This window comes from Lagopus leucura, unplaced genomic scaffold (assembly GCF_019238085.1).
Source record: "Lagopus leucura isolate 7727_CA_CO unplaced genomic scaffold, USGS_WTPT01 Super-Scaffold_73, whole genome shotgun sequence".
Taxonomy (NCBI): Eukaryota; Metazoa; Chordata; class Aves; order Galliformes; family Phasianidae; genus Lagopus; species Lagopus leucura.
Window position 1 is genome coordinate 58,446,467 of NW_024962252.1, and position 12,315 is coordinate 58,458,781.

The following is a 12,315-nucleotide window of genomic DNA, read 5'->3' on the forward strand; positions in this document are numbered from 1 at the left end:
TTTTAAATGGATGATCATATTTATTTTGCTTTTTAGGAATGATTGTAGCTTTAATATTGCACTTGTAATCTGGTATTTCTAATGTGCATACTGCTTTCCAGGAGAGGGCAGTCCATACCCAGGATCAGTTGTTTTCCATTACGCTCTTAATCCAAGGAATATAATTAGAAACTCGAACATAAACTCCGGGTTTCATGGGTTGAGCACAGCCAAGGCCCCAAGAGGTGACTCCATGTTGGACAAATCTATCTTGGTCCAGACAAACTAGAGGTCCTCCACTGTCTCCCTAAATAGAATGAGAAAAAGCAAAATGAGAGCTCAAGATGTGAAGAGTGGTGTTCTCCCAAGAGGCACAGAAATGGAACTGCCTCTTGAATGAGAGATCATATGTTACCAGAAAGCACTAGAGCTTTGGCCAGAGAGGAGTTTTCTAATGCATGCTGTTGAGCACTGTTCTTATAACCAATGCTGATGCTCACAGCCCTTTCCTTACCTGGCAGGTATCTGTGCCTCCATGAATATTTCCAGCACAGAGCTCATGTTTTTTGACTCTCCCATTCAAAAATTCAGGGCGGTTGCATATTTTATTCTCAATTACAGGGAAGCCAGTTTCCTTTAAGTAGCCTTCACCAGGAGTTCCTTTGCAAGTAAACAAAGTAAATTATAAAAAAAAAACCCAGTGTGTTAAATTACAAAGATAAATTAGCATCTTCATAAAATAAATGTCAGGATAGGAGTAAGCAGTAAACAAACATACTTTCTATGCATGCTCAGTAAGCATTATCAGTATTATCACAGTGCTTATCACCTTTTAGCACCCATCAAAACACACAATGCGTTGATTGCCCTTACTGTTCTCGCACTGAATAGATATGGGTCCAGTACCCATACTGTATGTGGGAGTTGTGGGAGTCATTCCCAAACCATTTTATTTCTCTGGGTCTGAGAATACTTCTCTATGTAAGAAAGGAGAAAGGAAATAGGCAGTTGAAAATGTCACGATGGACAGAAGCAAGGAGGCAGAAAAGTTATGATGCTCTTCTCAGCCAAGACAAAGTGGGAGGTTTGAAGATGGGAGCGCTTTCATATTCAAATGAGATCTTCTGAACCAGTCTGATTGTGAGAAAAATCATTTGAGAAAACGAGTAAACTCACATCACATGTTAAGAAAATTGTGTAAGTCTGGAAAAACTTTCCTTCTGACTGTGTAAAAGCCTACTCGGGGGGAAAAGCAGAGTGGACTGAGAAATAAAAGCAAGTATGTGCTTAGGTCTGATTCCTCTCTTTTTGTATTGGTTTTGGGTGTTCCAGTGCCTGTCACTCAGAGAGGTTTTAAAGAATCTAAATCAGAAGGAAGTGTTAGAAAGAAAGGCAGCACCTTACAAACTAGATGAAAAATGTATGCATGCAAGTTTTTTGGGGGGTGTTTGTGGCATAGAGTGAGTATACTTTGGATATAAATATATACCACTCGAAAAACGGAGTGTTAATTCTGTCTCACCTTTTGTATCTCCCCAACCTGTAACATAGCACTCCTCTCTTCCTCCTAACACAGCATTTTCTTTCGGCAAGCAAACAGGGATTACCTGATCGGTGATGATTGCTGGGCTGAAAGAAACAAACAAAAGACTCACACAAGGTCAGTCATTATATCACTTATCCATGATACCACCTTAATATTTCTAAGAGGATTTTATACAGCCAGCCTTTTTTTCCTTGAAATTCTGAGCTTCAGGTAATGCTTTTTTTTCTGAAATTCAAAACCACTTATATTTTAGGTTCTAATCCCACAGAACACGGTACACAAAAGGAAAAGATCTGAAATGGAGAATGGTTTAAAAGGAAATAATATTAAAAATACTAAAGTAAATCCAAAAGAAAGTGTTCACATATGGTTAAAGCATAGACAACAAAGCCTACCTTACTCTGCCCGCACCCAGTCTCACTATTTATAGGTTACTTTCAAACTGGATACTCTTAGCGTAAAGCAGAACCTGAGTCAGTCTGACTTACTTCTGTATGCAGATTCTTAGATAGGTTCAATTAAGAAGCCACTTTAATTGTGCTGTGTTTTGGATTTTCATTGCAGCCAGAGAAAGAAAAGCACAAGCAGGTGTTCATATCTGCTTGTGGTTTTATAGATGTATTCCTATCAATTGCGTAGCATGTTGGAGTTTCAGACCAATGGAAACAGATGGAAGAAGTGCTAACCTGGATATTGCATCAAAAACGTGTACTGCTTGCCTGCTAGTGCAGGACAACCTGCTGGAAGAGCTCTCCCAACTCTATCATGGAAAAAGTATGGGGTCACAGTATGCTGCCATTGTAGCTTTCAATCTCGCTACATTACCAAGATTGAAATATATAGGGAAAGTTACGGAGTGAAAGCTTTTTTAGGCACAACCTCCTCCTGCTCTGCTGCCTCCACCATACTTCACAGCACCTGGCTTGGAGTGCACTGCTAGCATAGGTCACCATCTAGCCCTCCTCCCTCTCTAAAGCAGCGTTTTCCCTTTCTAAAGCCCTGCAAATCAATCACCCTAGCTTCCACTAGAGTTTCTGCAGAAAGGGAAGAGAGGGTCACAGTATGCATATAAACACACACTTCCATAGCACCAGCAAACAACCACTGCTTAGTTAAAAAAGCGGGCAAACCAAAATTTTCCTGTCAGAATGCTTCAGGTGAAAGGATACCTCCTCAGTTTTAGTAGAGCAATGTCCGCCCTGTGAGGCTCCTTGAACAGTTTCTCAACATCTCTTTTCTGCACTGATGTTTCTAATGCTCTTTCTTCGTGTAATCCAAGGTATACTTTATACGAGGATGGCCGTGATGACCTATTGGAAATGATTGCACACAGTGAGCACATTAACACATGTCCAGGACATAGGCCACTTATGATAATGTTGGGCACCTACTTCTTCAAAATCAGAAAAGAAAGCCAGCTTTGGAGTAAGCTTGTTTTTGTAATTCCTTATCATGGCATGTGAAATCAAAGCTTGCTATGTGCATTAACTGGTGATAGTTCTACTCAGCACTATTTGGTTTTCAGTCAGGACTGCTTTAATGAATGATGAATAGTTTTGGCTCAATTCTTGACTGTGCAAACTGAGTCAAGAGACAACTCAGGTTGGTTATTGGGCCGGTTTTATTTCTCCTGTTATTTTCTATCTCGTGTAAGAAAATGCTGTTGCAATCTGTGACAAATACTTACTTTTCTAAGCAGTGAGCAGCAGTAAGAACCCACTGTGGGTCTATCAGTGTTCCCCCACAGAAATGCAAGCCATAACTGTAATAGAGCAGAAAGGCATGAAAAAAAACATGGGTTTAAGGTGGTGAAAGCAGCTGTAGATCACTGTAGTTCATCAGGTAATCCTTCCAGCATCACTTTTACAAACTAAAGAACTTATTCTGTATTTTTATTTGGAATAAAATTCTTTTCTTTTCTTGAACTATATTTTTTGCAATGACAGGAGTGTTGTGTATATACTTTTATAACAAAAACAACTAGGGTTTTTTTTCCTTGATCAGTATTTTTACAACTGGAAAAACTGATATGCACCAATGTATATCTTATGAGAGATGATGGCTTTTATCCAGTCCTGATTTCAGTCAAAAAACTTTGGAACTAGACTCGGTTTCTGATCAAGAGCATATTTCAGACAGCTTACACTAATTTCAGGATATTGACTGTATGGTGGGATATAGTGACAGATTTAAATGCGTTCTTCCTTACAGTGAAATGATAGTGTTTTTCGAATTATCAATTGTGTTTATTTTGTAGGTATTTGTCATAAAAAGAGCATTCTTGGTTAAATAAAATGCCTTCTTTAAGATTAGCAAACAGTCTAATTTACAAGAAATAAATAGCTTAATAAAGTTTATTTTCAACTTTTAGCTTAGAGGCATTTACCCTTCTACTATTTTTAAATACATAAGTCAGTTATCTTTAGAACGTTATAACCACATACATACAGCATCCTGCAAGATGCTAAGCTTTCTTGATTGTAAAGCCTCATGCAATGGGGAGTGGCTATACCTTGTCCGGAGACTGATTTGCCAGGGCCAGGAGTGTGGATGTGAAATACACCCAGCAACAATCCTTTGAGCACATAGCTTTGGTCTGGTCTTGGCTTTTCCGCATTCATACTGAGTGGGAGCTACAGAATAAGAAAAAAGAATCAAGATGAGGAACTTCAGAGTATTTGCTATACATTCTCTATGCACTCAGAAAACTAAAAGGTTAAACTCTTACATTTTTCTATTCAGCTCATGGGTTCTAGTAAATTATACACTATGCATCATCTATGTTTTGTTAGATTTGTCTTCTTCTGGGACATTTAAAATGCCTGGTAATTTTTTTTTTTTTTTTTTTTTTTGCACAACCTTCCTGGTTCTCAGCAAATTATAATTGAATAGAAGTACAATGAGGTAGAAAAAAGAAAAAGAAATGGAACAAGAAGGCAACAGAATTAAATCCTCCCAATGTGTTTAAATTCTTACAGATGACAGAAGTGAAGAAGTTGCACTGCCAACTGTATTCAAACTAAATATAGTGAAAAAGCACATGAAATTCAGTCACTGTCTCTGTGGAACAACACTTTGTGTGCTCTTATCCCATGCTCTTTTAAGCACTTCAGATGACTCTGCACTATTCCAGAAGGGTAGATTTTGGTTAGCCATGGAAAGATGACCTAACAAGAATGCATTTAGATTTGTTGTCAGCAAAAGTAACTAACTACCGAAGCTAAAGGCAAAAGCCATGTTTCGTCTGCTCTTTAACTAAGCAGACTGGAAAGTTATTCTAAAAAGAAATTGGAATTTCAAGATGAAGTCAATGATTTTGTGTAAATGCTATTTTCCCTTAAGAGTCCCAGCCCAAGACTTTCCACACAGTAATATTTTTACAGTTCTGGTTTGTATGTACTATAAAATAGCTTTCTTATTCTTATTTGTTCTATATTTGGATTCTGATCAGAGGTATATAAACATAGAAGCATGTTTTCCAATCAGCTATGCCACATGACCAAGCAGTGTAATTTCTTCAGGACCAGCCCTACTTTGAAATATCTGGCAAAACCTCCATGAGCTTCGGTGGAATCCAGGTAAATCCACTGAAGTGTTTGAGGATTCCAAGGAATAACCATTGGTCTCAAGAATTCAGGCCCTGGTGTTGAGCATTACTTCACCACAGCCTTAATTTCCTATCTAAAGCTACTGCACTGTCTTAGAGCAGTCTTTCAGATTAATCACTGAATGTTGTCCAGTAGTCATAAAAGGTGATAAGAAAGGGAGATGCTAGTCTTAAAAGAAATAATTACGGCACTTGGGAATGTCACAGTACTCCCAGGCTTTTCTTGGGTCAGTTGTGTAGCACCAAGGTCCATTCACATCTCCATCAGGGTTCCTGCAATACTGTAAAGAATAATGAAGATATTAGCTATTAGCAAGAGGACAAAAAACGTATTGATTTTGTCCTAGAATGGTGATTTCTGGAGGACTACAGTGCCTATTTCCACCCCCACTGCAGTTGGTAGGAGCTATAACATCAGCTCTCAGGTCTTTTCACATCCACCCTGTTTGCATGACTGTAAGGCAAGCAGGAATTGTATAAGCTGCTCTTGCACAACTTGGTGATGTCTACGAGTCCCAGGACAGGGATGCAGTCTTCATCTTCACGCAGGGTGCCTAGTTAGCTGAATTTCTGTTTAGGGTTCCCTGGCCATGCTGTCTGATCTTCATTCAGAGCAGACACATCACACAATTGCATGCACTCATATGGAGGAATGTGAGTTTAGTCACTGTCATCTGAAAGTGAGTCCCACCATTTGCCTGTGTGTTCACTGATCACCCTATATAGCAAGCAAGACCACTTGGCTCTGCAGCAGGATCTCACTTCTACAGGCTTAGCACAATTCTGATCTTTCAGAGCATCTTCATCCTCTCTGTCCTGCCCAGAACTAAACGACAGATATTTTTCTAATTAGCTTCCCTACTCTGAATTATAACCACAAAAAAGACAGGAAAACTCAATGACAGGAAGTATTAAATGAATAACAGCTTACATTTTTTTCCAGGCCTGATTTTGGATGAGTCCTTGGAGTGAAGTAGTCATGTTTATGTGGTGTCTGAGAACTCCACTCTTGACAAGTCCGGCCCCTTCCAGTTCTTGCTACTGTGCCACGATAATCTATACCATTTGAATGAATGCAATCTGTGAAGAATGAGGAAAAGAAAAAAATTGTTAGCTGTCAGCAATTGGGTCATGCCAACACTTAATGGTGGTGAAGCAGAAATAAATTTGAGGAAATGCTATTTGAACTTACGTATCTTCCTTAATGTATATACATTATATAAGAAAGAAGGAAAGAAGGACAACATAGTATCAATGATAACTAGCAATCACATTTTGATTTGCTTGCATTTGCAAAATTTTCTTCATTACTATTATAGACTTAGGTCAAAGAAGCTTAGATTCACTTGACACTTTTTGACTTCAAGAGCCAGGACCACAAAGACCATGCAGTCATAAAATCTTTTCTTTATGGACATTAATGTCTACCCATCATGTTTTTCAATATGTAAATAGGTTGTAATGCACATTCAGGCAAAACTATTAATTATCAGACTGAAGAAAGTGACAGAACAAAAAATGAAAGCTGCAGCATTCTAAACATCTACTAGACAATGAAGTTGCATCTGAACTGAATTCAAAAAGCCAGCTGTCCTCTGGTGGTAAATGGAACTCAGAAAATGTGAATGCATGGCATGTGAAAAGACATTTTCAGAATATTTGCCAGCAAAATGCCATCGCTTCTATATTTGCTGTCATTGTTAATAGCACTCCCACCAGAGTGTGGTTACTATCAGTCATTTTTTTTTCCTTGTGCTTCCAGTATTGCCAGATGTAATAGATTAAAAAAAAATCCTATATTAATCTAAAATCAAATACAGAAACTATTGTATAATGTTCTATAGGAAAGTTCAGAAAATTATGAGAGTGGATAAGGTATTATGTTAAATTCTGAGATTGTTCAGGATTCTGTCTTTCATCATTCAATTCTATGATTTTTACATATAAAACATCTTTCTTGTTACAAGTGTTCCTGGGGAAAGCACAACGTCTTCTCACCAGGATTTGGTTCCAGAGTTGTCTGAGGAGGTTTTGGTAGGGTCATCTGTACATTGTCATTACATCTCTTCAGGTTGCAATACTCCCATCTCACACTTGGGTCAGTGGTGTAGCACCATGGGCGGCTATCAGCATCTGGGTTTCTGCAATAATTCTGCCTCAGGTCCCTACGAATGCAAACATATTGTATGCCTATCTGTGCCACGGGCTTGAGAAAAACTTGAAAGAACATTTTAGAAAGCAGGACTGGTACGAAGATAATGTACAATGTCTGACAGAAATCCTATTTTCAGCGTGAAGAAATCAAGAAACATTTACAGAAAATTTAATTTTGAAAGGTATTATTCGCTGTTTAAGGCATATAGTAATAATGCTGTTTACAAATCCTGATAAGTAAATGCACATTTTAATATATATCAAACCCTTTTAATTTTTCAAAAAAAAAAAAAAAAAAAAAATTTAACAGGCTTTTTGAATAAATAAATAACAAAAATTAGGAATAAGAAAATAACACATCTTCTCTACAAAGCTCTACTGAATGGCAGGCTGGGAGCCTAAGACTTAAAACTGTGAAGAATCTCATGTACAGAAACAGTTCATCTCAGTATAAGAGAAACTTTATGAAAACTCTTAATTTCTTTAAAAGTAATGTAGAAACACAATTAATTGGCATTCTAAAGCATAATAGTGATAAGTGGGGTTCATTTCAAGATGGGATTAATCGAAATACTTCCAGATTTAGAAAAAGAAAGGAAAAAAAAGGACTTTTAACAAGTATATCCCCTTCCCAACTTCAAATCATTGTTGTGTAAAGGTGCTGCAAATAAAAATGAGTTCATGAGTGATCATTCTTGAATGAAATACAGAAATAAGAAATGCACATACGCATTTGGGAAGTGTTCTGAAGTTTTATTGTGACGATGTGGTGACATTGAGTTCCAAGCTTGACATTTCTTCCCTGTGATAGTGAAAGAAGCTGTACCACGATAACTCACACCATTGCCTTGGTAGCACTCCTCAGTTGCTTGAGCTTGTTCAGGCTGATCAACAGCTGTAGTGAATAGTAGAAACCTGTTAGCATTACACAGAGTGACAGAGCAATAATACAACTGAGCAGTCACCTCAAGTTTCTTGCAACCAAACACAATGACACAGCACTTCCATACTGCAGATATCTCCTGTTGTTCTTACCAGGGCTGTCTGGCTCTTTCCCATCACAGGAAGGGATGGTGCAATATTCCCATCGAGCAGTTGCATTCGTGGTGTAACACCATGGCATCTTCTCACCATCAGGGTTTCTACAATAGTTTTCCTCTAAATTCCTGAAACAGAGAAGTTGTCTGAGAAAAGCCTCTCATGGAAACCTGATAATGGTTACGAACAAGGAGGGAATGTGTCTTGCTTCCTAGTTCACTGTTGCATTTACAGGTGAGTAACTGCTGCTGTCATTTACTGGTTCATTTACTAGATGAATAATTGCAATGCACCTGTGTTTTGGATGTGCTAAATTAGATGTCTGCTAGATGGACATACGACTTCATGCAGTACTTTGAGGCTGAGAGCAGGAAAGCAGAAACACAAGGTAAAATAATCCAGCCACAGGCAAATATCATAGTAATAATTTTCTCATTTTACTTTGCTTCACCTGAACAACGATACAGAAGGATGAACTGAAGAGGGAAAAAGATAACTAAGCAGAGCATGAAAGTCAAAAGAGGAGACGCTCATACCTAAGAAAAACAAAGTGAATAAAAAGAGGATAAACGTGTGAAAAATCAACTGAAAAAATGCAATCCCACAGGTAACGAACTCTGGTGTAACACAGGGACTTTGCACAACAGCTGAAGAAAAATGAAGTGATTCTGTGCCTTGGTACTTCTCATGGGTACTGAATAGAGGAGAGGTTACACTTACTTGCAGGGATAGTTTTCAGGAGTACGAGCATGTCTGTGAGGAAACTGAGCACTCCAGTGCTGGCAGGTATTCCCTGATTCAGTAACAGATATCTTGCCTCGATAGTCTTCTCCTCTTCCTGACAAGCACTGACGCCCTGGTGCAGATACAGGTGGGGGTGTTGCTGTTGCAGAAAGAGGAACTGAAATTATATGTGGCCTTCTAAAAATATAAAAACAACAACAACAACAACAACAAAGGCATCAAAGCACTTAAGAGCTTTAGAGTGGGGTAGGAATTTTAGCTTACAGGTAAGGTTTATAGATCAAAATGTTTGGAAAGCCCAAAATGCGGAGAAAACTTCTTTTCTCTCTTCCATTTTAACATTCAGACTCCCAGAAGGGTGTTTGTATCTGCCCCTTTACAGCAGCCAGAAACAGCACAACCAATACTAGCAGCCCCATCAGATCATAGCTGAAAAGTGAGCAAACAACACTTGTGAAGAAAACTGGGGTGAATGTGGCAGGCACATCAGTGATAGATACAGGTTTTGGTGCAAACCAAACGATGTGTACACCACCTAGTGAGAGTTAGGGACAGCAAGGATGAGGTCTGGTGAGAAGACCCAGGGGAAAAGTATTGTGGCAAGAACAGGCCCTCAGAGGAGAAGGAAATTGAACTGGAAGAGCAAAAATCCCCCTGAAAACGAAATTTTTTTCAGAATGAATGAAAATGTCATCAAAAGGGGAATACAGAAGGAGTACCAGAATCACTGAAAAATATTGTTCTGGAGAAACACATGGAGGAAGAGAGATGTGCTCCAGGAAAAAAAAAAAATTAGAAATACCGATGACAATTCTAGTCTCAAAAGAGCCATTAGAGGCTCATTTCAGGGTTATTCCTTTTCTTCCTTTCCTTCCTTTCCTTCCTTTCCTTCCATTCCTTCCTCTCCTTCCTTTCTTTCCTTTCCTTCCTTTCCTTCTTTTCCTTCTTTTCCTTCCTTCCTATGAGATAAAAGTCAAAATCTTGTATTCTTTCTTTTATTTTGGAGGCTTAATCTACCTGTTCTAGTTCTTTGCACTACTCTGAATAAAAGATGTCTTCATGTCTTTATGTCTAGAAGCCTGGAAGTCAAACTCACTGCAACGAGGAATGTCACAAAATTCCCAGCGTTTGTTCGGGTTGGTAGTGAAACACCAGGGCCGAGGTTCACCATCAGGGTTACGACAATAATTCATCTTCAGATCTTTCTCTGGAAAACTGAGCAGGAGAAATAGATTTTAAACAAGTCACTAATGGCTGGCTGTGACAATTAGCCTGTCTGTGATAAAGTGGCCTAGGGTCACCATGGTGTTAAACAACTCACTTTTCAGGGAGGTATCCATGAGAGTGAGGTTGCTGGGAGTCCCAGCGTTGGCACTCAAGCCCAGATGCTGTTGTTGCAACTACTCCATGATAGTTTTCTCCACTGCAGTGCATGCACTCCACTGTAGGAACAAGTTTAGAATGAAGACAAGAGACAGATTTCATGCGAAACTTGTCTGTAAACATTCACACTCATCTCTCTTGAAGTTCAAGAGTCTAATGAGAACACAAGGCTGAAAGACAATCATTTTTGTCAAAGTTTCTTTTTCTTGATGACTTGAACTAATTGGTTATAGTATTCTATCAAAATATATATGCTATGGAATATAGTTTCTAAAATAGATGAATTTAAACTGCTGATCTATAATTGAAAATCTGTTGTTCCTATCGACTTTTGCACTAGCAACCATCATTTGGTTCAATTCTAGGATTATGATCTGAGAATACATTGTCATTCTTTTGTCTAGGGAAATTGCTCTTGTGTAGCTGACTTGGTAGACGTATTTCTAGTCAGTGTAAAAAAACCTCTTTGGAAGGTTCCACTAACCTCAAGTTTGGAACAAATCTGGAATGAAAATAAAAATATCTCTATAACTACTCATTTTTGAACTTTGAATCTTCTAAATAAGGGAAACAAATTATGTATGTATCCTCACCTTCACATTCTGGGATGTTACAGTAATCAAATCTAGTATTAGGATCTGTTGTGTAACACCAGGGTCCTTTTTCATCATTATCAGGATTTCTGCAGTAATTTTCCTCCAGCCCTGCGTCAGGGTATTTTCCAGGTGTGTAACTGGAACAGAAGTAAAGATTAGAGAATAAGGGAAATGTCACAGTTGTTCAGTTGAGGACCCTAGAAGTGAAATCTCTCTGAGGACCATTTTGAATATGTCATTCATCAGAAGTCTCGTAATTGCTACTGAGTACCATAAGTCAAGGGTTAGAAGTGTCAGAGCAGCAGACTTCAAGAAATTTGTTGTTTTTATGGCCAGTCATGTATTTAATACTAACATTTATTCTAGATTTAGTTTCCAGTAATTTTCACTCAGCCAGGTACTTTCATTCACTCAAGTGTGAGAGTTCTCTGTGAGCAGGATGCTATGCTATGTCAACAGCAGGTTGCAAAGTAAACCTGATTGAGTGTTTTTCTTTAAATACAATAAATACTGTTCTGTTTACTGTCTATAGATTCACTGATAGAGTGATGTTGTCTGTCTCATTGGCTTCATATTATACTTTTCAGACAAGAGAAGATACTCTTGTCCTGAGACTGATGAAAAATTGTTTCAACAGAACCAACTGCTTCCCTTTCCAGCATTCTGCTCACGTAAGGATCAAAAAAGTTAAACACAAGTGCCAAGACTGAAAAGTCCCTTTGATTGTGCAGCTCCACTTATAATTCAGACTAAAGAAGGATAAGTGTAAGAAATTATTTTATATTAAGAATTTAATGAATTGCTCATAAGACTACTCAGCACATACAGTTTAGCAGAATTTCAGAAAAACATGAGCACATTTGTAAAGTCCATACTTAGGTTTATGGGGTGCAGTATCAGCCCACTTCTGGCATTCCACACCCTTCTGAGTTTTGGCTTCTGTTCCTCTGTAATCGCTCCCTCTACCTTCCTTGCATTCTAGAAGATAAACTGAAATTATACGTGCTTGATTAATTGGTATCATCACATATCCTTTGGAATTTAGCATATAAAAATATTTTTTCTTTAAAGTTAATTGTGTCATGAATGAGATTTAATTAAATCATGATAGTATGCTGAAACAATGACTCTGCAAGATAAAGAAAAGTTGTAATGGTTGAAATGTCATATTATACATGCCTTTCTACTCTTAGTTTTTGAAACTTAGTAGTCCCTTCATGGAATAAAATAAAATAAAATAAAATAAAATAAAATAAAATAAAATAAAA

At 38.0% G+C, this 12,315-nt stretch overlaps 1 protein-coding gene across 1 annotated transcript in view; it reads right to left on the minus strand.

The window, feature by feature from the left end:
- Positions 1-12,315, minus strand: part of PLG (plasminogen) — a 46,699-nt gene continuing 34,384 nt past the window's right edge. The window contains exons 24-39 of the mRNA XM_042874704.1: positions 11,923-12,037; positions 11,045-11,184; positions 10,390-10,510; positions 10,165-10,283; positions 9,045-9,207; positions 8,322-8,452; positions 8,016-8,181; positions 7,131-7,297; positions 6,064-6,212; positions 5,320-5,413; positions 4,038-4,158; positions 3,213-3,287; positions 2,695-2,835; positions 1,502-1,608; positions 494-639; positions 1-286 (exon numbers count right to left, since the gene is read on the minus strand). Of these exons, the coding sequence (XP_042730638.1) occupies positions 125-286; positions 494-639; positions 1,502-1,608; positions 2,695-2,835; positions 3,213-3,287; positions 4,038-4,158; positions 5,320-5,413; positions 6,064-6,212; positions 7,131-7,297; positions 8,016-8,181; positions 8,322-8,452; positions 9,045-9,207; positions 10,165-10,283; positions 10,390-10,510; positions 11,045-11,184; positions 11,923-12,037 (2,117 nt within the window). The 3' untranslated portion in view covers positions 1-124. The remainder of the gene's footprint in view (positions 287-493; positions 640-1,501; positions 1,609-2,694; positions 2,836-3,212; positions 3,288-4,037; positions 4,159-5,319; positions 5,414-6,063; positions 6,213-7,130; positions 7,298-8,015; positions 8,182-8,321; positions 8,453-9,044; positions 9,208-10,164; positions 10,284-10,389; positions 10,511-11,044; positions 11,185-11,922; positions 12,038-12,315) is intronic.